Below are 27,025 nucleotides of genomic sequence, written 5' to 3'. Positions count from 1 at the left end.
TTTTTTTCATTTTTTGATTGACAGCTTCAAAATAATAATAATAATGATGATGATGAAAAACAAATGTAGTGGTGATTTCTCGGTCAACCTTGTTGTTTGATTGACATTGCAATAGAAAAACAAAAACAACAACAAAACGATTCGATGACAAGTAATTGTTATGATGGTTTGTTTGATAATCATGATCATTCATTCATTATCGTATTGATTATTTTTTTCCATGGTTTTATCAATAACATATTTAAGGCGGTATTGAATATCATCCATTATCATTATCATCATTGATTATGTGACCATTATTTGCCACACACATGCTTATAATAATAATGATGATAATGATAATGATGAGGGTAGATAGATTATAGGTGTTGTTGTTGTTGTTATGAGCCAATGTTATATGTTATGTTTTTCATCGTTCAACAACAACAATAGCACTTATTCTGGGCCAATTATGTCAGTCAAAATCAATGAATGTTTGACACATGACTAAACATTGTTTAGCAATGATAATAGTGGTCAAGGTAAGTTTGTTGCTGATTTTTAAAAATTTTTTTTTGTTGTTGAAAAAAAAGCCAGTAGCCATCATATAAATGCGAATTTGATGAGCACCCATTAGTAGTCTTCTAAATTATAATTACTATTCCTTGTCTTTTTTGAAATTTGATTGAAATGGAGACATTGATTTTTGTTTGTTTGAAAATTAAACAAACAAACAATTGTAATCATTGATTTGTATCTATGATTTCCAACAAAAACCTAATATTCAAAAATGAATTGAATTTCCAGTTTTATTTTTCAGGTTTTTAATTTTTGATTAACATTTTTATTGCTTGGGCATGTGATTTTTTTCGTTTTTGAGAAAAAACCAAAAATTCATAAACATTAAAATGTATGAAGGCAGATAAAAAATATTCAATAAATCAAAAATAAATATTAAGGAAAAATTGAGATTCGCGATAAACGATTTGCACAAACAATTTTTTGTGAAGCAGAAAATCCACTATACTCTCATCTCATATTCATTCATATTTTTTTTTGCGAATCAACTTCCGAAGCTCGTCATATGTTTTTTTTCTTTTCTTCAAAAACTGATTTCGGTAATTCAAAAGAAATTGAATTTGAATCCTCTCTGTGTCTAGTATAGTATTAGTAATAAGCTTTAGTAATAACGATAAATGCCGTCGTGGTCAAAATATGAATGAATATTATCCATATTTTTATTGAATGACAGGTAACTTGTGCCATAATAAAATTAAAAAAAAACAACATCTTTACGAGAAAATCTTTTTCAAAAAAAAGATCATTCATTTTTCAATAATATTAATAATAATGCCAACAGTGGTGAAGAAGAATATTAGATTTTTATTTTTTTCAAACTTGCCACACGCAACGACCATGATCATCATCATATGATTATGTTTGATGATGATAATCGTCAAACATTCGGCAATCTGTTTTTATCATTATATTTTTGTGGTGTTTGGAATGTGAAAAGTAAGAATTTTCATTTTCATTTTTTTTCACTAGCTTTCAATGATGTATTACGAGAGAGAAAAATGAATCCATATGAATCCAATTAATGAATTAGTGAAGTGAATGCAAAGGAATGTTGGTAAAAAACAAAATCAAGGACTTTTTCTATTATTCGATTGTCGTTTACCACACCTTGATCATATTTCCTGGCGGATTCTATTTTTTGAGAATGTTTTTCTTCTTCTTTGTTCAACGCTTATTATTCATATTCATATTTTGCTTTGCTTATACTCCATGATGGTATCTTTGATAATCATTATGTGAATTATGTGAAATATTTTTAGCATTAAAATGGCAATAAATAAATATCATTCAATCGACCCACCATATACGACGAGAGATTGACAGTTTATGAACAATGTCATCAAGTTTATTCTAAGAATATTTTTTACAACAAAAAAAAAAGTTATTTTTAACCTAGAAAAAAAATTTCCAGGAGCAAAAAATAAAATTCCGTATCTTTTTTTATCAGAATCGTTGCGATCAAATAAAATTTTTGTCATTTTAAAAAGCCCAATAAGGATGCATAATTATTTTTGGCCATGTCGTTTATGATGATGATGATTGTCATATTGGCTTATTTTTCACATTTCTTATCATTCAAATCTAATTTGGTTGGAAATTGAATTATTCAACCAAAAAACAGCCATATTTTTTTTGTGATGAAAAACTAAAAATTTTTCACTTGCTAACCACGTCTATCATTTTATCATACACGGAAAATCTTGACGACGAAAGAAAATATGAATTTTTGGAAAAAATTTGCATTCATAAAAATAAAAATCTCTCTGTGTGTGTGTGGTGGAAAAATGAATGGATTTATTTTTTATCTAAAAAAATAAATTGAATGTGATCGATGTTTTTTTTTGTTGAAAACAAAACTAGATCTTTGATTGATGCTCCCAAAATAATGCCTTATTCATTTATTCATTCAATCGATCATAATCAATCGAAATTCGTGATTTATCGTTGTTGCTTTTTGATCTTGTACCGCGTCAGATCATCTTAAAGAAATCTTCCTAAAAAAAATTAAATTTAAAAAAGCCATTGGTTTGTTGTTTGTTTGGATTTTTCAAATTTTCCTATTTCACCAAAAAAACCGTAATCCATTTTAACCATTTTAGAAAAAAAATAAAATCATTTCAGGTGGCCTTTTTACACACACACTGAAAATTTTTTTTACTAATCTAGCTTGACTAATTTGCTTTTTGACTAATAATATTTCTGAAGATAAAAATGCATTGACTAATCTTGAAAATTAGTCAAATGAAAAATGGTCAAATTGTAAATAGTCATATCAAAATTAGTCAACCTTTTTGTTAGTCGAGCTAGATTAGTCAGCCTTTTTGTTAGTCGAGCAAGATTAGTCAGGTTTTTTATTAGTCGGGCTAGGTTAGTCAACGATTCATTAGTCCTGCAAGATTAGTCAAGTTTTTTGTTAGTCGGGCTAGATTAGTCAACGATTCATTAGTCGAGCTAGGTTAGTCAACGATTCATTAGCCCAGCAAGATTAGTCGAGCTAGATTAGTCAACGGAACGGATAGCAATTTTTATATAGAATCCTACAGAATCCAGAATACAGAATACTGTTTAAATTTTTACGATTTTACGATTTACAATTTTTTATATAAAAATTTATTTTTTTAAAGATAAAAATTTTAACAAATTAACAAAATGATTAGAAAGATATGTGTGAATTCTTTGGGTCTTCGATACTTTCTTGATTTGATCAATTCCAAGTGTTATCAAATTAACTTTTGTATCTTTCTTGGGTTATGCAAGAACCAGAGAATTTATCACTTTGAAATCGATTAATTGTCCAAGATTGTTTGATGATCATGTTTTACTTGATCATGTTTTTATAACAAAAAAAATTTTTGAAACTTCTCCAGTCTTAAATTTATTTTTCTTTGATTGATTATCAAAAAATTTAAAAAACAGACGGATGTTTCGATAATTTGGTTTAAACGATATGTTTAAAAAATGACAAAAATTTGGCGAAACCATCCACCATTTCACATCAGTATCTCCAATGACCATTGAAAATTCATGATATTGACCATCAATGACCAATATCAGCCCAACTTTTTATAATTTTTCATTTCTTAAGAATTTTGGCTTGATCACCAAGGTTCCAGTTTCGTAAATCCGATACCATTGCTGTGAAATGATAGAAAAATTAATTTATGGTGAAACCAGTTAAAAAATTACTCGTATCAAAATCAATAATTTGAATCGTTCAACATCAGTGATCATTCTCATGTCAGCAATATGCATCATTGTGCTAATTCAATAGGAAATAACTCAACCATGTTCCTAACTTGACCTGACCTATCCTGATTAAATTCTCACACACTTTGGTAAACATGGTCCAACTATTCTTGAATAGCACAATGAGACAAATCACCAACATAAAAATGATCTCGAAAAAAAACTTGAACGATTTAGCACAACATGAGGGTAATCATATTGATTTAATCCGCAATTCATGTTATTGATTTTAGAAAAATTGGATACGAGAATTAACATTTTATATTTATAAAAAACTGAACTTGCCATTAGAATATCCTCTTGGAACAATTCATTGTAAATTCGATAATTAAAACAATAGCCAAAACAATGTGAGAAAAACAATGAGCACATGTTAAAAAAACTGAAAACGAACTTTAGTTTTTTTTAAAGCACTGTTTTGAGTTGGCGTGCGTGTTTCGAACGTTTTGCTCGATGCGTCAAGTTGGAAAAATCAAAAAACCAAACAGTGGCATTAATAATCGAATTTAAATTAATTATGCAATTTTAAATCATAATTTCATTACTAATGATAATACCAAATGAAGAGAATCCGTTTATAACAAATATTAATTACTAATCTAATATGAAGGAATCATCACATAACGCCCTTTTGCAACCAATTTACCAATTTGTTATTTACGGATTCCCTTTATGTTAGGTTAGCAATTTGAGTTTGTTATTTACGGATTCCCTTTATGTTAGTTAGCAATTTGAGTTTGTTATTTACGGATTTTTTTCATGTTAGGTTAGCGATTTGGTTTGCTAACGAATGATTATCTTAATCATTTGCAAAATGAGGTTAATAATTTTGAATTTTATTAATCTTTAATATTGAAATAAAACTAAGAATTTTCATAAAATATATTAACCCTAATAGGTACATTCACTAGTCTATCATATCCATAAATAATTAGTACAAATTCATTGGCCTGAAACGGAAATATCTGTGAATTTCTATTGTTAAATAAATATTGGAAAAAATCAAAAATTTTACAAGTCCGTCAAATAATCAAGTGAGCATGCTCCACGATGACTAATAACCGGATGACCATTCCTTATGCGACTAATCTTTAAAGTTGACTAATCTAGCCCGGCTAATTTGAAATCTGACCAAAATTCCTAGACTAATATAATATGTTGACTAATGAAGGCCGACTAATCTGAATTTTGACTAACGTGAAAGCGGCTAATTCTGAATTTGACTAATGCAGTCCGGCTAATCTGAATTTTGACTAACGTGAAAGCGGCTAATTCTGAATTTGACTAATGGAGTCCGGCTAATCTGAATTTTGACTAACGTGAAAGCGGCTAATTCTGAATTTGACTAATGCAGTCCGGCTAATTCTGAATTTGACTAATGCAGTCCGGCTAATCTGAATTTGACTAACGAGAAAGCGACTAATATAATAGGTTGACTAATGAAGGTTGACTAATCAGAATTTTGACTAACGTAAATGTGACTAATTCAGAATTTGACTAATGCAGGCCGACTAATCAGAATTTTGACTAATCCAGAGTGACTATTAGTGTTTTTGACTATTTTACTGCGACTGTCCATTAAAATGACTAAATGTGTGCGACTAACTTCAATTTTGACTAAAAATGTGCGACCACTTCGATTTTTGACTATTTTGGGCAATGGTTTTTTTTCAGTGCACACTGTTTAGCTACATTCATCATTCGTTTATTTGGCAACCGAAACCGGGTATATAAAATATAATTTGTTTTTTGCTAATTAATTAATCTTTAACCACAAGAGTGAAAGCAACAAGACTCATGACATTTGTGTGTTTGAATCAAAGAAAGTATGAAAATTTTGCAACCAAATAAAAAACAAAACTTCAGTTGTTTTTTCATTCAATTTCGGATTGGGCAAAAAAATGAAATATTTTTTTTTCGAATGATGACCAATTTGGTCGAAATAGATAAATAGACAGGCCAATTTTCATTTGGAATTTTCTCTCTTTTTCACTCAATTACACAATTACGATTTGCAAGTTGTTTTTTTTCATTTCATTTCGTTTATGTGATGAGCTTCTGCCGCTTTTTTTGTTGTCGAAAGCAAAAATGATATACAGGATGAACCTTAAAAACAAAAACAAAAAAACGAAGGTGGCAAAGTTAATTTATTTTTCATTTTCTTTCTGGAGATATTTATTTCAAGTTTTTCTTCTTTCTTTCTTTTTCATCATCATTTATATGTGTAACCGAAAATGAATGTGACAAGATGAGTTATGATGATAGTCATTGATGATGATGATTATTATTCCTTGCTGTTATTATAATGATTATTGTTGTTGGTGGTGGTGTGACGATTTCAGATAAACATTTTGCTGTTTTTTGTTTGATGAATTTTGTTTGACCTATTCACTCATTGGCCATGAATTTCATATATGAAAAATTTCACCGACTGTTTCAATCTACCAATCAACCTAACCAACGTTATTGAATAAAAGTATTTAATTTGAATTGAATTGATGATCATGTTGAATAATAAAATATATGAAAAGGGAATGCTGTATAATAATGATGTTTATATACGTGCTATAGCAATAACGACAACGTGTATATCATGACTTTTTGGTTAATTAATTACTTTTTTCCCATTTGTGAGAATATATGTCCGACAAACGAACAAAGAGATAAAACTCTTTTCAAGTAAAGAATTGTAATTGTCGGTTTTTTTCAAGTTAATTATAATCAAGTCAGTCAGTCTGACAAACATAATGAATGATTATGAAACAAAACCAGAAAAGTATGCATTTGAATCATCATCATAGTTATCTCAATATACAAATGAAATTGTCAAGTTCATGAACAAAACAAAACAAAAAACGCCATACAATCATTGTCTATTCATTATTATTATGATATAATTTAATTGATATCCGTAGGTGTGTTTTATTCAACAAAGCTAGAAATGAATGAATAGATGAATCAAATACAAAATTAGATCCTATATATTCGAAAAAACCCTTATCACTTTTTATGATCATTATTTACAATTTTATTTCTGTTCATTGAAAATACAATATGGATATCGAATTTGATTTTCGAAAATATAAAGAAAGTTAAAGAAAATAAACACTTCTTCTTTATTTAAAAAAAGGAATAAGATATAAGGAAATTCAAGAAACAAAAAATCGAATGTTATCATTTTTCATTCGTATCAATTTGATTTATTCATTTATTCGAGCTGCTACATTGATTGGATTCATTCACACACACACACGATTCATTCATCTTTTTTTTCTCTTATCTTTATTCTTGAATCAAAAAATCATCGTTTGGTATCAAATGATAAAATCGAACAAGAATCGAAAAAAACGATAAACACGACAACGACAACGAGAGATAAATACTAAAACGAAAATGGAGAAAAAAACAGCCACCAAAAATGATGATGATGATTCAAGTTGATCGAAAAATGATCATTGATTCAATGTAATAAATGAATTCAACAAAGAAGGTGTGTGTGTGATTGTAGATTTGTGTGCAGGTGTCGTAATTCTTGTTGTTGTTGTTATCATTATCATTACCAAAAAAACTATCACAATTGCTATATATCCAAATCCAATTCAAATCTACCGACAAATGAATGGAGAGAGAGAGAGAAACCAAAAAAAGCGTATTTCATAGAAATATTATTATTATTATTATTATTTACAGGTAAAAAACAAAAATAATGTTGGTCACGAATGTGATTTATTAATCACCTTTTTTTTCCATTTTTTCATTTGGTTTGGTTCATTTCATTTTTGTTATTATATTTTTTTTTGTTTCTCTTTGCACAACTACCCAATCTTCAAACATTGTGATGAACATTTGTATTTGATTTTTTTTTTTCGTTTCAATTTCATTTCATTTTACATATTGATAATGATTATTTTTTCCCATCTTTCAGTCTTTCGGTGTTTTTTGTTCGCTTCTTTATCTTCTTCTTCATTTCATTTTTTGTTCATTTGAGAAAGATGACGATAATCATTCATTCATTTCAATCGGCGTGATTTAATTGTCTTCCTTGTGATAAATAAATGAAGAAAAACGAATTTGATCTCAGATCAATTTCTTGTTGAAGAAAAAATGATTTTTTTTCGTTGTCTCCCTGAAATGCAACAAGGATTTTGCTCTGTTTCCATCACCATGATGTTTTTTTATTTACTACTATGAGTATTATTTTTTTTCTTGACATTTGGATATTTGCAAACAGAGAGTGATTGCCTAAGTGAGAAAGTCAATCAATGAAAAATAAATTATTGTTTCGAAAAAAAAACGAAACGAATTTTCATTTAACATCGTGAGTAATGTTAGTGTGTACGATTAATTAGTTTTTCTGACTAACATTTTTTTGAAAAGAAACTCAAGAAGAAAACAGATACGAATATGCTTCTGATCACTTGATTTTTAAGATTTTTTTCTGATTTTTACTTTAATTTCAAATTGATGCTTCTGATTTAAAGAAAAAAAATGAAAAAAATCCTTATTTTTTTTTTGATTTGAAAACTTTGAAATTTTTCAAGTTTTGAGTTTTTTTCTCTCTCTCTTTATGTGTCAAATTTGCTGAATTTTCATCAACTTGACAATTTTTGTCTTTTTTCGGTCAAATATTTTTTGCACCATTAAATTAATTAACAGAGCACACATGTTTGGTACTTGATTTTTTTTTGAATTTTTTGTTTGTTTTTTATTTCGATTTTTCTCTGGTATGGTTCTTCTTCAATCAATTTTGACCAAGTATCAAATTACACACGCATATAGTGGAAAAGCCGTTGAAATCAATGGATAGAAAAAAAAGAGATCAAGCAAAAAAAAGAAAATCATAATGAATGAATGAAAATGTTGTCCAAATTTTCGGTTTGGCTTGGGTTAAACACAAATCAAATGTAGATCACTTTTTTTTGCATTTGACAAGTATCTAAATGAATAAATGTGTATTCGTTGTTTTTGGTGAAAAAAATGCAAATGTTTGCTTGATTAGCTTGGTGACATTGATTTTCGCTTTTTGTTTTTTGGCTGTCATCTGACTTATTTGGTGAGACAACCAAAAGAAATCCGAAAGTCCACCAAGTTTATTTGCTTGGTTTTTTCTCAATCCAATTTCGTTCAAAATCATGGGAACCATCAAAAATAAAAAAACAGTGCAATGTTGTTGTTGAGAAAATTTATAGCCCAAATGTTCAAATGAAAGAATGTAACATGAAAAAAAACTTTGTTCGGAATTCATTTGGTGAATTGCCATCATCATCATTATTTCTATGAATGACACTTGTGACATAAACACCATTGATGGTTGGTCATTTTTAAAAACAGCAAATTCCACAATCATTATGAATGATGACTGATCCACAAATTGATTTTGTATATGTTTCGAAACTATAAAAAGATTTTCTGTTTGATCAATTTTTTTCTCTACCAATTTGACCATTAATAACAATGGAAAAAAACAGAATAGAAATTTTGCATGTCGTGACAATGATAATCATAATCATCATTATGAATAATGTTGGCGAAAAAAAACCAAACCAAATTGATTGAGAATTCAATTGTGAAAAATATTCTTTGTTGTTGTTGTTTGTCGCTGTAAAGTCGAAAAAAAATCGGTCGGTCTTTTTCTCCATCGCTAAATGATTTCATTTTGGGTGGAGCCAAGCAACAAAAAAGCGATTCGTTTCATGATTCAATGATGATGATATAAAAAGTGTGTGTGTTTGGTGTTTGTAAGTAACATTGATAAACCATAAGTACATCATATATAAGCAGCTCATAATAACAGGCATCATTTGATTTGATTGTTTGCAAAATCATTGTTATAGTCATATAAAGTGTAGGAGAAAAAACACATCACATCATCATCATCGTTATCATTATATGGTCAATCGTGTCAATGAATGAATAGAAAAACATCATCATCATCATTTTTTCAATGTTATCTCTGTGCATATATCTATTACATTTGGTTGTTGCTGATATAATCAATCCATTGTTGTTTTCGAAAGAGAAAATTATGATTATGTAATGCATTTTGCTAGATTGGTTTTCCGTTTTTTTTAAATTCAGAGCAAAATAACAATGATAACGATCAGTAGAGAAAAAAAGTTATAGACATTTGTGATGGTTTGATGAAGTTTGAAAAAATGAATTTACTATTACAAGATGCCAACAACAGAAGCAGATGATGAAGATCATTATTTCTTATTTTTTTTGAAATGAAATGCTCAATTTCATAGTTAGTCTATTATATCTATCTCTATCTATCTATTTCATTTTCTTGATTAATATTTGCTACAAGTGTGGCATTAAATAACTTATAAACACATAGGATATACATTCACGAGTTTCATTTCGAAAAGAAATGAAATTATCAACTTTTTTTGCGTTTAAAACATCGTGATATAAACACATACACACACACACAGGATACAGGAACAATGACCCTCTGTTTTTTCTGTTTTTTTACTTGGAAATAAAAAAGAAATTTATTTGAACAAGTAGGAAGATGACAATAATAAATTTAAATAAAAAAAAGAGTTTAATTGCACATCCGAAAGAGTTGATTTACATAGAAAAGCTTACTTGATCTTTATTTTATTGACAGCAATCCTGTGAATGTAAGAGAAAGGAAAAAAGAAAAACCCAAATACTTTTCACGGTAGTTTCTTAGTTCAACTCTTTTATTCCATATGTTTTTTTATTTAAAAAAATGGAAATTTCAAAATATTTTTCTTCCGAAAAAAAACATTTCGTTACTTTTCATAAATTCATTTTTCTTCATAAAAAAAATTACATGAATTATCGGCATTCCTTTTTTCTCAAAGAAAAGTTCAAAATTCTTTGAAAAAACTATGAAAATTCAAAAAGAGTATCTTCTTCTTTTTGATCTTTGTGGTGAAACCTTAAACCACAATCGATCTTTCTTTTGCAAATGGGTAGTTTTTTTTCACTGCATGCAGGCTATTTATTGGGGAGAAAAAAAACGATAATAACTGATGATGATCATAGAATTTAAATTAGTTTAAACATGAAAATTTATTTCGAAAGGATATTGATATCGATGATGATGATGATTTTGAATTGGAAATTTCTTTCGTTTTCTTTTGGTGGCCAAGAAAGTCGCGCGCGTCTTGAGGATTATGGCCACCACCACCATCAGTGCTCGTATATCAAATGCTTGGTTCATTCACGGAATTTTTTAAATTATCATCGGCATTCTTTTTCTCTGTGTGTTTATCATCATTTTTTCTTAAGAAATTATACCACATATAAAGTTTTTCTTTAATAAAATTCACATTTAAAATACTACCCAGGGAAAAATATTTCTCTTGAAAAACAGTCGCAGAACAGTAAATCGTTAACTCTTAAAACACCATTCTCAGAGTCTTAAAAAACGCACGATTTTTCGAAGTTTAAAACTGTTTTTTAAGAGTTTTCCGAATGAACCGAAATGGGGGTTTTACCGGTCCAAAATTTAAATCCCTTGATTCTTAATTAATTATTCAAGCTAATTGATCGGTTAAGAATATCAATTTTTATTTTTAAATCAAAAAAATCATAATAAAATTGTACAATTCAAAAAAAATACAGTAATTAACAAAATTGACTTTTCGATTCAACATTGGCTCTCAATATCATCTAAATCCAACGCTCACAAAATGTTAGCTTCTTCTGTAGCCAAATATTTTCAAATATCAATCAATCAAGTGAATTGTTCATATTCTTTTTGATTATAGACAATTTCATGCCCATCTTAATGCATTTGTCCCGATTCCTTGACCACTTTTTCCGATTATTGCAAACAATGAGTTGAATCCATTATCAGTCAGAAAAGCTTTCTGTATCATGGATCTTTGGATTGTAATTTAGATTGTAATTTGTTTCCGATATTAAATTTGATGATAAGTTTTGAATTTGGCTGAAGATTAAAAATTGTATTAGCAAACGAAGAAAATTCATTCATTCTTAGATTTATACCTGTATTGTTTTTGATTGTTTTCTAAATGATTCGACATGGATTATTGGACAGAATACTGAAACTTGGGCAAAAAGAGATTGAATATTGTGAACAACATAGCATTTTTACTTACTTAATGGCATAAAAATTAAAGATATCACCCATTAAAAACAGATTGATTAATGGCCATAAAGAACATAAGCGGAAAAGGGACTTATAACAGAACAGCCAATTGTTATGTATTCTCCGACATCAAACAAATAATGATAATTTTCCAAGTCCGACTTTGGCTTAGAAAAATTTTATAAGTTGAAGTCGAACTTGGAGAAATTTTCTATGTCGAAATCGGACTTTGAAAAATTTTTCAGAGTTGAAATTGGACTTGAAAAATTTTCAGTAGGAATTCGGATTCAAGTTTGAAAATTCTTCACGATGAATTCGTATTCAAAGAATTATTCAATTTGAATTCCGATTTAAAGAATTTTTCAATTTCAATTCTGATTTTGAAAATTTTTACAAGTTAAATTCTGACTTAGAAAAATTTTCAATATTTGATGCGAGCATGAAAAAATTTTCCACGTGCTATTTTATTTTGTATAATTCATGAAATATGTGACTATGCATAAAAAGAACTGACTTTGATAATAACTTTTTAACAGTTTTTAATTTTCATAGTTTTTTAATAAAAATTCAAAATCGTAATATTTTTTTTAAGAGTTTTCAATAGTTATACAGTTTACAACTGTTTTTTAAGAGACAAATTTCTGCCTGGGTACCATCATAATAATAATAATAAAATTTAAATTATTATTATCAAATGAAAATGATTTTTCAACAGCAAAAAAAGAGTTTTTTCCAGAATCATCATTCTGATGATCTTTGATCTTGAATAATGTTTGTTACTACAATTTGTTTGTCGGTTTCAAAAAATCATTCTAAAAAAATATCATCACACACACAGCAAGATATATTTTGAAAATAAGATTGAAATGATGTGTGTGTGGTATATCATTATTATTATCTTCGTTTCATAAGTACCTTTTATATATTCTATGTGTGTGTGTATGTTATACTTAACTAGATTAGTTTTTTACACACTTGATTCGTTCATTCATTCCTTCGAGATAGATAATTGGAATAATTTACAAGAAAGTTTTTCATTCATTTAAATTTGATTTATACATTTACGAGGTTAGAAAATACCTCGTTAAATCATTATCATCATCATATTAAATCAAACCTATTTTAATAGAATGATTATTGATTATAGTGAGATTGTTTTAATCAGATTGAGATTAAGATGATGATGATGATGATGATGATATGACAATCGGATATGATTATTCCATTACATTAGCTGCATATAGAGAAAAACCAATTCAAATAATGATAATCATTTGAGAATCAAACTCACATTCAATATCATTTGATTTCATACGCATCATAGGAATTTTATTTTTTATTTTTTTCGGAAAGATTAATGAATTGGATAGATTGATGATGATGAAAAAAACTACTTTGCAGGATTATATATGGATGAGATCAACATGACATCCATATATCCATGACACACACCACTTAGCGAATTAAAAAGAAACTAGCCGACTTCTGGAAAAATGAAATGCAACAGTGGATTAATGTTGTTGTTGTTTTTCAGCAAAAAAAAAAAAAAAAAAGATTTAAAGCATTATGGGTGGATGTACGAGGGGAACAAAAAAACTAATTTAGATGAAGGGAGGAAGGCAACTATGTTTTTGAAAATGAGAATATCTTTTTTCCGTCATTTCATTTCAATCCAATAAAAAAACAGGCGTGAAATATTATAGTGAAAAAAATTCATTCATTTGATTTGATTTTGATCAGAAATTTTCATCATCATTATACAGTAGGGCGCCAATTTGTTCTTTTTCTTCGTATTTTTCCAATCATCATCATTCATTCAATTTTTCGATTTTATAAAATTCAGGTGACTATCTCTATTTCACATGTGTGATCACTTCTCATTATCATGATGATGATGAGATGTGAAGTAATAATATAGCCTTTAAAAGAATTTTCAAAAAGAAAGAAAGATATACAGAAGATGATCCATTTCTCACCTTGGTCATATCTGTTATCTAATTAGACAGAAATTGATTAGATATTGAAAATCCAAAATTTCAAGTGAGAAAAAAAAGATGGCAATGAAAATTGAACAGTGATTTATTGATTTGGATGTAGAAAAAGAAAAATCTATTTGATTTTTATGTGTCATCATCACCATTTACTATCACACCATGATCATAATGATTATGGTTATTATTAAGTTCGTTGGCATCGATTAAATTTTTTTTTTGTTTTTTATTTTCAAGGTGTGCTTATGATTTGATTAGAAAAAAACCAGCAAATTAGTTTTAAAATGAATGAATGAAAATTTTCGAGTGTCATCATCATCGTTAGCAATGAATATTAATAGCATCAGCTATTTTAAAGATTCATATGTGTGTGGCATGTTTGCTTGAAAGAATTTTTTTTCTTTCGAAACAAAAAATTTAAAATATTTTAACCAACAAAAAAATAATGAAAATATTCAAAATGCGAAAAATATTCATTTTGATTTGAGTGAAAAAAATCCGTTCATCATCATCATCATAATTTGTCATGACAACTAACAATAATAATATGTAACAACATTTGTTTCGATTCTCATCAATAAATAAATAAAATTCAGTATGAAAATAGAAACGGATTTCGTTTTAAAAATAAATTTTGGTGGATCATCATTCAATTCGATTTATCAAATATTTTTCAAAAAGTTTATGAAAAATTTTTGATCATCATCAATAATCACACATCATTTTCAAGTGAACTTGATGATAAATTGATTCTATTTTTACCGAGAAGAAAAGATTGGTAAAGATTTCTTTTCCATTCTTCTTTTTTCAAACTTGGTGAATACAAAGCATCATATTTTTCATAAATAGGATGAAAACTGAAAAAAAAACATTTTTTTCAAACTCCCAGTTTATAACAACATGACACGAACGACAAATGTGGTGTATTGATTAATGAATATGCAATATTTCTTTCAGTTAGACAATATTGATCGATTAATGATTGTTCGAATTTTTTTTTGACATTTAAATCGATGAATTTCAAATCAATATTGGATGAAATTTTTTTGAAAAGAAAATTCAAAAAATCATTTCCGTAATTTTATATAAATGGAAATTTGTCCAACAATATCCATATCGGAAACACATTCATGATGATGATCATAATTAGAGAAAGGAAAAGATAAAAAGCTTAGTCTGTTTAACATCATCATTAGAAATTGACACTTTCTATTTTTCCAGTTACTGAAATCATTATTTTTCAAATTAAAAAAAAATGATGCGCATGTTTTTTTGATGATGAAAAGGCACTATATTATAAATACAGAAGCCAAACAAAACGAAAAAAATGAAATAGCAAAAATAATTCTACTTAAAATTATAAACTTTATTATTGGCTTGGTTGTGGCGTTTTTTTTTGTTTGTTAGACAACTGAAAATTAGTGAAAATGATAAATATGTGATGAAGTCACAGTGACTCTATAAATATCCTAATCATCATGAGTATCAAGGCGCGTTAAACAAGAAATTTATTTCTTTTTTTTTGCCAACTTTTTCTTCAACCAATATTGAAAGAAAAAAGATCTTAATTCAGTATATAGGGAGTGAAAACAAAATATGGATTCCAAAACATAAACATCTATGTTTACAAATTACATTTCTAAACTAAATGATTGAAGCGGAATAGTGGCCCTCTAATCATGGCAAGAATGAGTTAACGAGTTTTTATGAAAAAAAAATGTTAAATGACCCGAAACGTCGTTATTATTATCAATGTGAACGACAATCGACAATTATTACGCCAGAATTCACTTGAAGAATTCTGCTGTTTGTTTGCTTGTAGTGGTTCCAGAATAATGAATTTTTTTCCTGTTTTTTTTGTGTGGAACCAACACTGAATAGAGGAAATCCGATTTGAATCCGTTTTTTCCAGATTTTTCTCTCACTCATCTACCACAACATTAGAAATAAAATATATGTTTGTTTGGAAGGTTTGTGGCTAAAATAATAATGTCGCTGTCTATGTCGTTCACAAGAAATTCAGATTGAAGGAATCAACGAATTTACAATTGGCTGATTCTGCTGAGTTGTTGTTGTTGTTCATTCCTTTTCATTCATTTTGGTTCGTCGTTTTTCATCCGTAACCAACCAAATGAAATGAAAATGTTATTTTTTTCGTTGAATAAAAAAGCTTTTTTCATTTTTATTATTAAATGTCAGAAAAAATTTTCATTTATCATAGTGATGATGATGATGAAAATATAAAAATGAAAAAAATAATAATGTAATGATGATCACCAAACAACAAAGAAAGAATTCAAACCAAGAACCCAGATGATGATGATTGCTGTTATGTTATTTTGTTGTTATTGTTGTTGTGTGAAATGTGCAAACAACCAAAGTGATTCTGGATCATTCAACATCAATTACCAGTCAAAAGAAGAACAGTAACTGATGACTAGCATCATTATTATTGATCTTTATTTCAAACGAAAAGAAACAAATTCACACGATAAAAAAAAGACCACAGCATGCACGCAGGAAGACAACTATGATCAAAATCAATTTGATTCAAATTGAATTAACACTGAATTGATCAGATCAGCAAAAAAAAGAATCATTATCGGAAAGAGACGTGTGTTTTTCAAATCAATATTATTGATCTGTTGTTGTTGTGGTTTTTTTTCAATTCAAAAACATTTCCAAAAATAAAACTTTGACACAATTAATTCACATCAACATCACATCAAACATTAATAAAGATTGATTAGCTTTTTTATTACATTTCATTTGAATTGGTGTGATGATGATCTTTTGTTCAATTTGAAAATCTATCGTATTCTATTGTCATTGTATAATTACAATATGAAAATGATGATTATGAGGATACCTTTCCTTGATAATGATGATGATCAATCAAATAATCTCTTAGTATCATTATCATCATCACCACAAAAAATGGACCTATCATCATCAACAACACTATCTGTATGGGCAAATAAATTTTGGCGTTTATCACCATCAAAAGATAATTGAATGTCCTTCTCAATAAGAAAATTTTTTCATTTTTCTCAATGAATGAATTTTTTCCCGATCCAATATAGTCACAGTGATAATGATGATGATATATTTGCGTGATTTGTTTCAATTTTATCAAAGAAAAAAACATCAATTATAAATGAATTCCGATGATGACAAATATGGTCGAAAAAGTGGAATGGAATGGATGAAACTTTTTATAAAAAATATTTTTAATTTCTAGAAAATGATAATTTTTTTCAAAAATTTGGAAAAAATTTAAAGATTGCAGTGTCGCTGTTGTTGCCATCTATCGGTGAGATTTGATAATATTTTTTATTTGAAATTTTTTGAGCGGGTTAAAAAATTGATTTATCGAATTCGATTGCGACGATTTTTAAAAAATGTCGATACTAAACAATGAAAAAAATAAACAACAATCAACATTTGAGAAAAGAAAACAATTCATTTCAAATCTAACCTTGTTTAACAGTTAATTTAGTTTTTTCAGCCAATTTTTCTTTATCATAAGTTGTTGGATGTTTGTTAACATTATCATAATAATTGATTAGAATTTTTTTAAATTTCATTGGTATACCATATTTAATTCGACTGCCAATAGTAATTGTTGATGGATAAGGATTACGTTGTTTTAAACGAAAACGTTGTACACAAGTTAAAAATTGAACATTTTTTCGCTGTAATTCCAATTGTTCCCATGATAGATCCCAAATTTGTTGTAATTTTCGATGAAATTTTAATGGCATTTTTTTCAATCGACATAATTCAATACAATATTTATAATTTTGATCCAAATTAAACAAAACGATTATCAAATAGAAGAGTAATTCGGATGAATTTTCAATCAGATTTGGTTTTAATTTTTTGAGGTAATTTTTAATTTCATTTAAGCATTGTTCATTGATATTATTTTTTTCCATCAATTCTTGACAGTGTTTTTTGATCAAATGGATTTTTTCCCAATCTTCTATGTTTGCTTTTTCATCATCATCATTATCACCATTGTCGGAATAATTATCATTATCATTCAATTCATCATTGTCATTCTTATCGAATGAACAACAAATTTCTGAATTTCCATCAAATGATTGTTCAATTTTGATTATTGATAAGTTTATTTTTTGATCAATTTCAGATTTGGATTTTGTTGTCACCATTTCTTCTTGATGAATTTCTTCATTTTTCAGTTGAGCAATATTTTTTTGAATTGAATTATCATCGACTTTATCCTGAATTGAATAATTTACCTTTTCCATTTCCATTGATTCATCATCATTTTCACCTATTTCTACTTGTTTACCAATCCAAATATGTTCCGGTTTAATCATCATATTGTGTAATTGCTCATCATCATCATTATGATGAATAGATGTTGTTGATGTTGTGGATGATGATCGTTGCTGTTGAACGGAATGATTTTCTTCTTGATTTTCATTTTCGTTGTTGATTGACATCTGATGTTCGTCATCATCAGTTGATGAATCCTCAGCAACATTGGATAAATTATTTTCACAAATAGATTTCCACCATTTTCGTAGGAAATTTTGTTTGTTTGCTTCAAATTTTTCTTGAATAAATTTTTCAACAGTGAAAAATGATGTTTTCTTTACATTTTGATGAAATTTCTGTTTATTTTCAATCGATTTCATTTTACGTAATAATTCGAATTTTTCAAAACATTCCGATTCAGATGGATCAACAAATGAATCAGAATCATTTTTACATAATGCATATTTATTCAATTTTAAACGAAAATTTATCAATAATTTCTGTTTACGATCATCACTGTTGATGATTTGTCCATCAATATTTTTGACTGAAATTGGAGCTGGAAAGTTTCGAAAATAGTTTTTTCAAAAATTAAAATTTTAAAAAATTGGTTCATTTCAATTGAAATTTACCACTTTTATTTTTGTTCGGGTCAGTATTTTGATGGCGATTGTCAGTCGATAATAATCGATGGTTTCGATGTTGTCTGTGATTACCATCATCATCTTTACCGAAAATTTCCAACTTTTATTGACAAAGAAATTTTAAGAAATTTTTCAATCAAAAAACGAACAAAGAAAAATCTTTTACTTACAAAATCATCATTAAAATCTGTATTTGATGCAACATCATAATGATGATGAAGAACATTATCATCTAAATTTTCCTTTTTTTCAAAATATTTAATGAAAACAAAAATTATCAAATTCCAAAATAGTAATAATAATTACCAAAAAATCCATTGGATAATTTACAGTTTATCCTGATTAAGGTGAAACAACAAGTGGAAACGATTTTTTTTTGTTTGAGAAAAAATTACATCATTATTGAAAAATGAAATGAAATTTGATCGTTGTTTTTTCACAATAAAAATTTAAATTTAAAAAATGATGATGATTCAATCGAATCGAATTCAACAACTAAGCTAAACTGTATGATTAGGCAAAAGTGAAATGATCTCACAAAAGTGATTTCGGTTGTTCTCACTCTCCAGCAACCCGATTTTTCATTTTTTTTCGTTTTTTTTTGTTTTATTTTTCTCTCATTTTTCTCTCTTTATTAATTTCATTATCATCATTATGATCATCTGGAATATTGAAAAATAATGAGCATCCAATCTTGTTGAAGTTTTTGTGTTTTTTGGTGCTTCATTTAAAATACAACCAACAACAAAAAAAATCGACGATATCATCATCATCATCATTATCGTTGCAGCTATGGTAATGACTTGTTGCAAAAAGAAAAGAAAAAAAGCAAAAAAAAAATTTTGATTTGAAAAATTGAAATTTCGCAATTTTTTTAGCTCCACTCTTCTCTACAATATTATCTAATAATTATTTTTTGGTTAATTTCGTTTTGTTTTTGGTTTTTTTTCAATTTTTTTTGTGTGTTATGGTGGGGAGAGAGATTTAGTGAAAAATGGATGCATAGATGTTTTATTTTTTTTTCACTGCTCATCTGGGCATAATACACACACTTACATAATGATGCATAACAACCATGATTGTATAATGATGAACCATTTCGTACGAAAAACCCGAATGGTCATAATGGATAACCTTGGTTATCATTTTATCACATTTTATTGAATGTGATTTTTTTCCATAATATAAACATTGGACCAAACGGCAGAAGCCAATCTGTCATTCGAAAGATTTATATGCATGATTTTTTTTTCGAACAACATAAATCAAGAATCATTCAAACAACATCATTTACCAATTATTCACTTGTTTAAAATTCTCAAATTTCTATGAAAAAAAAAATTAATTTTTCAAAAAAACAAAAAAAAAACTACAGACAATTCACACAAGATGGAAACACAAGTCTCAAGCATTATCATCATCATCATCATCCAAAAATAAAAATAGATGATCATTATGTAATAGAAATGATCATCTTTTCATTTCATCTAAATAATTTATCCCTGTTCTCAAATTTCATCATCATCACTAAACACACAATAATCATCAATGAAAATCAATGAAAAATCATTATCGGATTTTTGTTGGGAGGGGAAGGAACTTTACGGTTATTTATAATGGATTCGAATCAATCACAATTGAATTTCATTTTTGTGTTGTTTTTTCTCTCTCGAAAAAAAACCCGAAATAAAATTGTTCATTTCAAACAAAACAAAAAACAAACAATAAGTAATCGGAGAAATTCTTTATTATCCCCTTTTCACACAAATCTGGAATAGAGATTTTCTCCTTTTTCAAAATTCAATTGAATGTGTGAAAAAAAGACAAAACAAAACAGCGAAAATTTTGTTCACGCGAGCATTATGCCGGTAACAATACAATACAATAGCCGTCATCATTCAGTCGTTATAACACCCATATTATACAGATTATCGCACCACACATTTTGAATATTTGGATTTTGAACAAAATGACAAGACCCATGTCTCTTTTTCTCCATTCATTCACCGTCATTTCACCTTTTTCTTAATTCCATGCACTTACACACCATTGGATCAAAAGAAAAAATAACGAAAAAAAGACCAACACAAACGCTGGTTATTGTCAGTTTTTGTCTATGTTTTTAAATGGAACAATAATTTGTAATTCCTAATATGAAATGAACATAGGAATATTTTTTTTCGATCCAACAAAAAAAAAGGCTAGACAGATAGATCCGACAGGATCTAAAAACAACAACGAAAAAAATTGTCGCGACATTTCATTGTTCCACAGAAAAAAATGGACATTTGGTTTCCAATTATCACCAATCATCATCACCATCCATTGATTCAATAATGGCCGATAACAATCGATATAATTCATTGTCTCCAGAAAAACAACAACAAACGACGACGACGACAAAGGAAAAACCTTTAATAACATCAATATTAAAGGTGATAGGAAATAAAAATGGTGTTAATAAAGTGCGGTAAATTTGAATAAATATCCACCAAATACAATTGATTGTCATTTTTTGGCATTGACACAATCACTATAATAAACTCCATATGATCAAATGAACAATTTTCTGTTGTTCATTTGATCATTTGATTCGTGTGTCTGTTGCATTGTTGTCACCAGAAAAACACATCCAGACAACGACAATTATTTTTAATGTTCTTTCGCTCTTTATCTCTATATAAACTGAAAATGCTCTACATTTGAAAATGGATGACAAAATCCCATATTACACACTATGGCAAGACCCATTACACACACACAATGTTGTTTGTTGTACACACCTCTTTTGACTTGGTTTTCTCCAATAGGACGACAAGGAAGATGAATGGGAAAAAAGTTTTGTTGTTTTTTTAGGTTATAGTTTGTGTGTGTGTGTGACAAAATATATTTACCCTGAATCCACGCATTTATGGCCATGATTTAAATGACGTTTCGTATAATGATAAAACTCTTGGCTTTCATTGAACTAAAAAAAATTTGTATAACACGATAAGTTATAAAAATAGTGAGTTTAGGATAGATGAAAATATATAGATATTATTTCACTTTGTTTTTTATTATTGATTCAACTCAGTAATTCAACCCAACAAAAATATTCTGTCACCACCAAGCAAACAATAAAAATAATCAGTAACCAAAAACTTGTGAAACTTGGAAAGATTCAGAAATTCAGATAACATTCACCGTTTAGCTTTTCTTCTTTTTTTGTTGGATTGAAATTGCAAACCAAAATTTGTAAAGTTAGATCATAATCATCATCATCATCATCAAATCAAATCAACCGAACCAAACCCGACGAATCAATATCATCAACATATTTATATATTGAGAAATTGAAGACAAAACACAATTGGATCTGATCTTATCTGAATCTGATCTTCTATGTTGTGATCACTTTATCAACCAAATGGGATCGTATTTTATCACCACCACCACCACCATATTGTAATGGTGTGAATTTAATTAGCTTTTTAAATATATTTACTGTGTGTAATCGAATAACTTTTGTGGCGAAGAAAAAAAAACGAAATATAATTCTAATTCGATGATCAGGTCAAAAATTTGATCTGATATCATTTTTTATTGTTGAAGAAAAAAAATTTGATCTTATCAAGATTTTCGTGTGTAAACTAAGAAGAAAGTGTGTATTTGAAGAAATCATCAAATTACTATCATATTATTATTATTAAACCAAACAACCGTTATTAATTTTTTGAAAGATAACTCTTTTTTTTCTTTTCCCTCTTTTTTTCGAATGGATCATCGTTACCGTTATTGTTATTGTAATTCAATGCAAGCCATTTGAAATGTACCATATTATTGAACTTTATATAATCATCATTATTGAAACATTTCAATTCTTATTATAATTATTTCATTCTGCTGTTGTTGGTTAATGTAATATTAGTACGGCTTCGATCAAATAGTAATTGATACAAGATACCAAAAAAAGAAGAATATTCTTTTGGAAACCAAAGAACATCTTTATTTTCGTTCAAGCTAATTCGATACAATTTTGGCTGGAAAAAATTTACACAAACATCGAATCTTTCTTTTTTTCTTTATTTAAATTTGAACAAAAACAATGAGAAGTGTTATTGATAACTTGAGACCAATGTTGGGTGATCAATTTCATTCACCACCATCAACATCATCAATAATGACTGGAATTTCATCATTCCATCATCATCCGCATCCTCATTCTCATCTTCAAAATCATAATTTTAATCCAAATCATCAACATCATTTGGATCATCAACAATCATCATATGGTCATCATTTTAATCAAATTAATTTACATAACCACCATCATCAACAACAACAACATCAACAATCATTAGATTTAAGTTTACGTAATATTACATCGAATGATTTAATTGCTTGCAATCAATTAAATTCCACAAGATCAATGACACCATCAGGATCATCATCATCATCATCTGGATCATCAACATATAATCACCATCATAATAATAATCCATTTATTCAACAGGATTCCATCGGTTTATTGAATTTAGATAATCATCATAGTGATGGACATGATGAACATCAACCAAATCATCAACAACAACGTGCAATACGATCCTATTATCATCATCAGCCACAACAACATCCACAATTATCATCATTAATGGAAACATATCATCAATCATTAATGATCAATATGACACCAGTAACAACAACAGCAACAACTACAACTACATCATTATCACCAATATCATCATCATCATCGTCATCAATATCACCAACAACAACAACAGCAAATTATCCAAGTTTAAATCAAAAACGTGAAAGTGTTATAACATTCAGTCATACACAACAACAACAGAACGATCAATCACAACAACAACGATTAACATCATCAATTTCGAAATTATATTCAAATTCGATTCATAATGATGATGATTCAAATGAAAATATTCTCAGTCCAGATGATGATGATAATGATCGAACAATCACCAATAAACAACAAAATCTTTTGACAAAATTATCATCATCCGCATCGTTAACCACATCAAACAAATTGAATGGAACATTATTATTAACAAAATTAGCCAATATTGGTTGTAAAGATAAATTATTATCATTAGATAATGATCATAATGATAATGAACAACAAATTATAATTGTCAATAATATCCCGTTAACAATTGACCAAATAATTTGTATTTGTCAAATATTACAACGTTGTGATTTAAAAAAATTAGAAAAATTCATCTATAATCTTCCAAATGATGCGATTTGTAATCAAAATGAATTAATAATACGTGCACGTGCTATTGCTGCATATCATTCAGGAAATTTCAAACAAGTTTATCATTTATTAGAATCAAATGAATTCCCATTGAAATACCATCAAGAATTGCAGCTATTATGGAATAATGCACATTATAAAGAACATGAAATGAAACGTGGACATCCTCCCGGTGCAGTGGAAAAATATCGTATACGTAAAAAATATCAATTTCCACGAACAATATGGGATGGTGAAGAATATGTTTATTGTTTTAAGGAAAAAAATCGACGAATTTTAAAAGAATTTTATCTTAAATGTAATCTACCTACACAGGAAGATAAATTAAAACTATCCAATGAAACACAGTTGACTGTTGTACAAAGTAAGTTAAACGTCAAAGTTAATCACACAGCTTTTTTCCCTAAAAACACACATCTATCAGACTCATTTTGATCTGATTGTGGAGTGTATATTTCCGACATTTTCTCAGTTCAAGTTAATTTTAATGGCTTCTTTTTTTCTATTTTATTTCAATACAGTAAGTAACTGGTTTAAAAATCGACGTCAACGAGATAGACAGCCGCATCACCACCATCATCATGACATTCATAATGATCATGAAGAATTGCATTCAGCACATCAACATCATCGAAATGGAAAAAATGGTAGTTATCATCAATACAATCATCATCATCAACAACAACAGCTTTTAGATAATGATGATGATTGATTGATTGATAAGTTAGTATTGATCTAATATTGGAATATCTTGATAATCAAATAGATTTTTATATGGAATTTTTTTTTGTTTCTTTCAAAAAATCACTGGTGTTTATAAATTGGAAAAACCTTTATGGTTTTCAAGATAAATCAACATGATTTTGTTGTTTGGTTTGAATTTACATAATATAACATTCTAATTATATGTCACACTAATCTCTGCATAACAAAATTTGACCTTGAAGGTTTTCTCTCAAACCAAAATAACCCTTACAATTGAAGTACAATCGTTTTTGAGTAGATCTTTCAATAATCAATTTGTAATGCATTCTCTTTATGTATACAAAATTCATCAGTAAAACACACAGATGTTCTCTCATATGTTTTCTATTTGCATTTGAATTTGTTATGAGTAATGGTAACAAATGTTTTTTTCTCTTCTTAAAAAAAAACAAAACATAATATGTAAAACACCAACAAAAACACAAAAAATAAAGTACATTATCCCAATGGTCACATGACAAATGATGATGATTGTTGTTAATATCGACCACTATTGATATCGATAATAAATGACCAGCATCATTCACATCATCATCAATCAGACTACCGCTGTGCTTGAACACCCACAAAATTCGATTGCTAATCAATCGATCATCCCGAACTTCCCAATTGATTTTAGAATGTGACATGACAGCCGTATAACATTATCACCATCATCCTGATCTACAAAATCACATTGATGATGTTCACACCAAAATAAATCTGTGGCACGCATCATTATTATTTTGTTTCAACAAAAAACAATAATAATCATCATCATTGTAATCAATGTATAATCATTATAATCAATCATCATAATATGATTCTTTTCATTCTCCTTATTCGATATTATTCTCTATCCTTCATCGTAAAAAATTCTGAAAATAAAAATGTAAAAAAAACTTGATAATAAAAAGAATCCGTTATTATAATATTAATGATATCAAATTATTATTTTGTTTGGTTTGGTTGATGCGGCAACCAAAACAAAATAATTTTCTTTCGTTCACTTTATCGCCCTCATAATATTTTAGTGTTATTGACATAAATGCACACGCGTTTTTGATTTGGTATATAAACATAAATAAATAGACTGCGTCAAGAGACCTTGCTTATTAGAATAATGATGATGTATCATTATGATATTTGGTTGCCTAGCTTTTTTTTGTTTGAAAAAAAAAGTTTTCGAGATTGTGTGCACCCGCACCCGATATGAATTTCAATTTTTTCACTAGATCCATTCCATTGATCTAGGATACTGAAACTAAATTCTGTTTTGTTTGTTTATAATTAGATTTACACTGAGATTGACAGCCAATGATGATCTTGGCTCTCACAATCAATCATCGACTATAATTGGGGACTATTATTATGATTCGACAAACAATGATTTTTCCATTGGGTTTTTGTTTTTTCAGTTTTAATAATGTGGTAAAAATGGGCACAAATCACTCATGATGATCCCTTCCTTTGACTTTTTTTTGTTTGTTTTGCTCAGAACATTCTCTAATTCATCATTATTATTATAATAATAAACCTAATTGTTATTATTATTACAATCTGAACAACACAAAACAATATCTAAACACAAACAATAGAGATGACTATTTCATCATCTGGACCAAATGAAATATGGTCAAAAATAATAAATTGAAAAAAAAATTTATTCGAAACAAACAAAACGGGATGCTCATCAGGTTTTTTGATGATGAAATTTGATCACAACATTCATACATGGATAGAACACAGAAATTTTCATTTCTTTTTTTTCATATGATGATGAACAATGGAAAAAACTAACTACAAATTTTTTCATCACAATCATCTTTGTATTGTCGTTGTTGTTGGAAATCTACCATATAGACTTTCTGCATTGTATGATCGATGAATAGCGCCTTGGTGGATATGATGATGATAATAAAAAGAAAATTATAATTGAAAAACGACGACGTTAAATAGAGACACCAACACACAATACACTCGATAAGATAGATTGAAAGTAACCCAACACCATCACTGCCATTCATTCATTTATTCCACACACAAAAAAGATCTTTTTTTCCTTTTTGCTTTTTCGCCATTGACATAGCCATCATCATTATCATAATCATCGTTACAAAAAATTTTGTTCCGTTTTGGGTTTCTCCAGTTTGTCCAGTTATTGAAACGCTGAAAATCTGAAACAAACAAACGGTAGTTACTGAAA

General features: G+C 28.1%; 2 protein-coding genes and 1 long non-coding RNA gene across 3 annotated transcripts; 1 reads left to right on the top strand and 2 right to left on the bottom strand.

Moving 5' to 3' along the window:
* Positions 1-120: 120 nt before the first annotated feature.
* LOC113796640 (uncharacterized) lies at positions 121-25,735 on the top strand. Its single transcript, XM_075819516.1, has 3 exons — positions 121-521; positions 22,619-24,439; positions 24,597-25,735. Exons 2-3 carry the CDS (start codon positions 22,906-22,908, stop codon positions 24,785-24,787), a joined length of 1,725 nt encoding a protein of 574 aa, XP_075675631.1. The 5' UTR covers positions 121-521; positions 22,619-22,905; the 3' UTR covers positions 24,788-25,735.
* On the bottom strand, positions 11,332-12,430 carry LOC142645034 (uncharacterized). Its single transcript, XR_012846211.1, has 3 exons — positions 11,907-12,430; positions 11,794-11,855; positions 11,332-11,734 (listed from the first exon to the last, which is right to left on the bottom strand). It is a non-coding gene; the product is annotated as an uncharacterized LOC142645034 (long non-coding RNA).
* LOC113796629 (uncharacterized) lies at positions 16,704-19,466 on the bottom strand. The gene is made up of 5 exons (XM_075824384.1): positions 19,125-19,466; positions 18,989-19,060; positions 18,807-18,918; positions 17,366-18,733; positions 16,704-17,297 (listed from the first exon to the last, which is right to left on the bottom strand). The coding sequence occupies exons 1-5, from the start codon at positions 19,134-19,136 to the stop codon at positions 17,257-17,259; spliced, it is 1,605 nt and encodes a 534-aa protein (XP_075680499.1). The 5' UTR covers positions 19,137-19,466; the 3' UTR covers positions 16,704-17,256.
* Positions 25,736-27,025: the final 1,290 nt, after the last annotated feature.

The sequence above is a fragment of the Dermatophagoides pteronyssinus genome, unplaced genomic scaffold (genome assembly GCF_027571235.1).
Source record: "Dermatophagoides pteronyssinus isolate colony J.1.1.1.1 unplaced genomic scaffold, Derpt_VIB-CSIC_2022.12 sq0001, whole genome shotgun sequence".
NCBI lineage: Eukaryota > Metazoa > Arthropoda > Arachnida > Sarcoptiformes > Pyroglyphidae > Dermatophagoides > Dermatophagoides pteronyssinus.
Note: the sequence above shows the minus strand (reverse complement) of the source record. Positions and strands in the feature narration are given on the sequence as shown.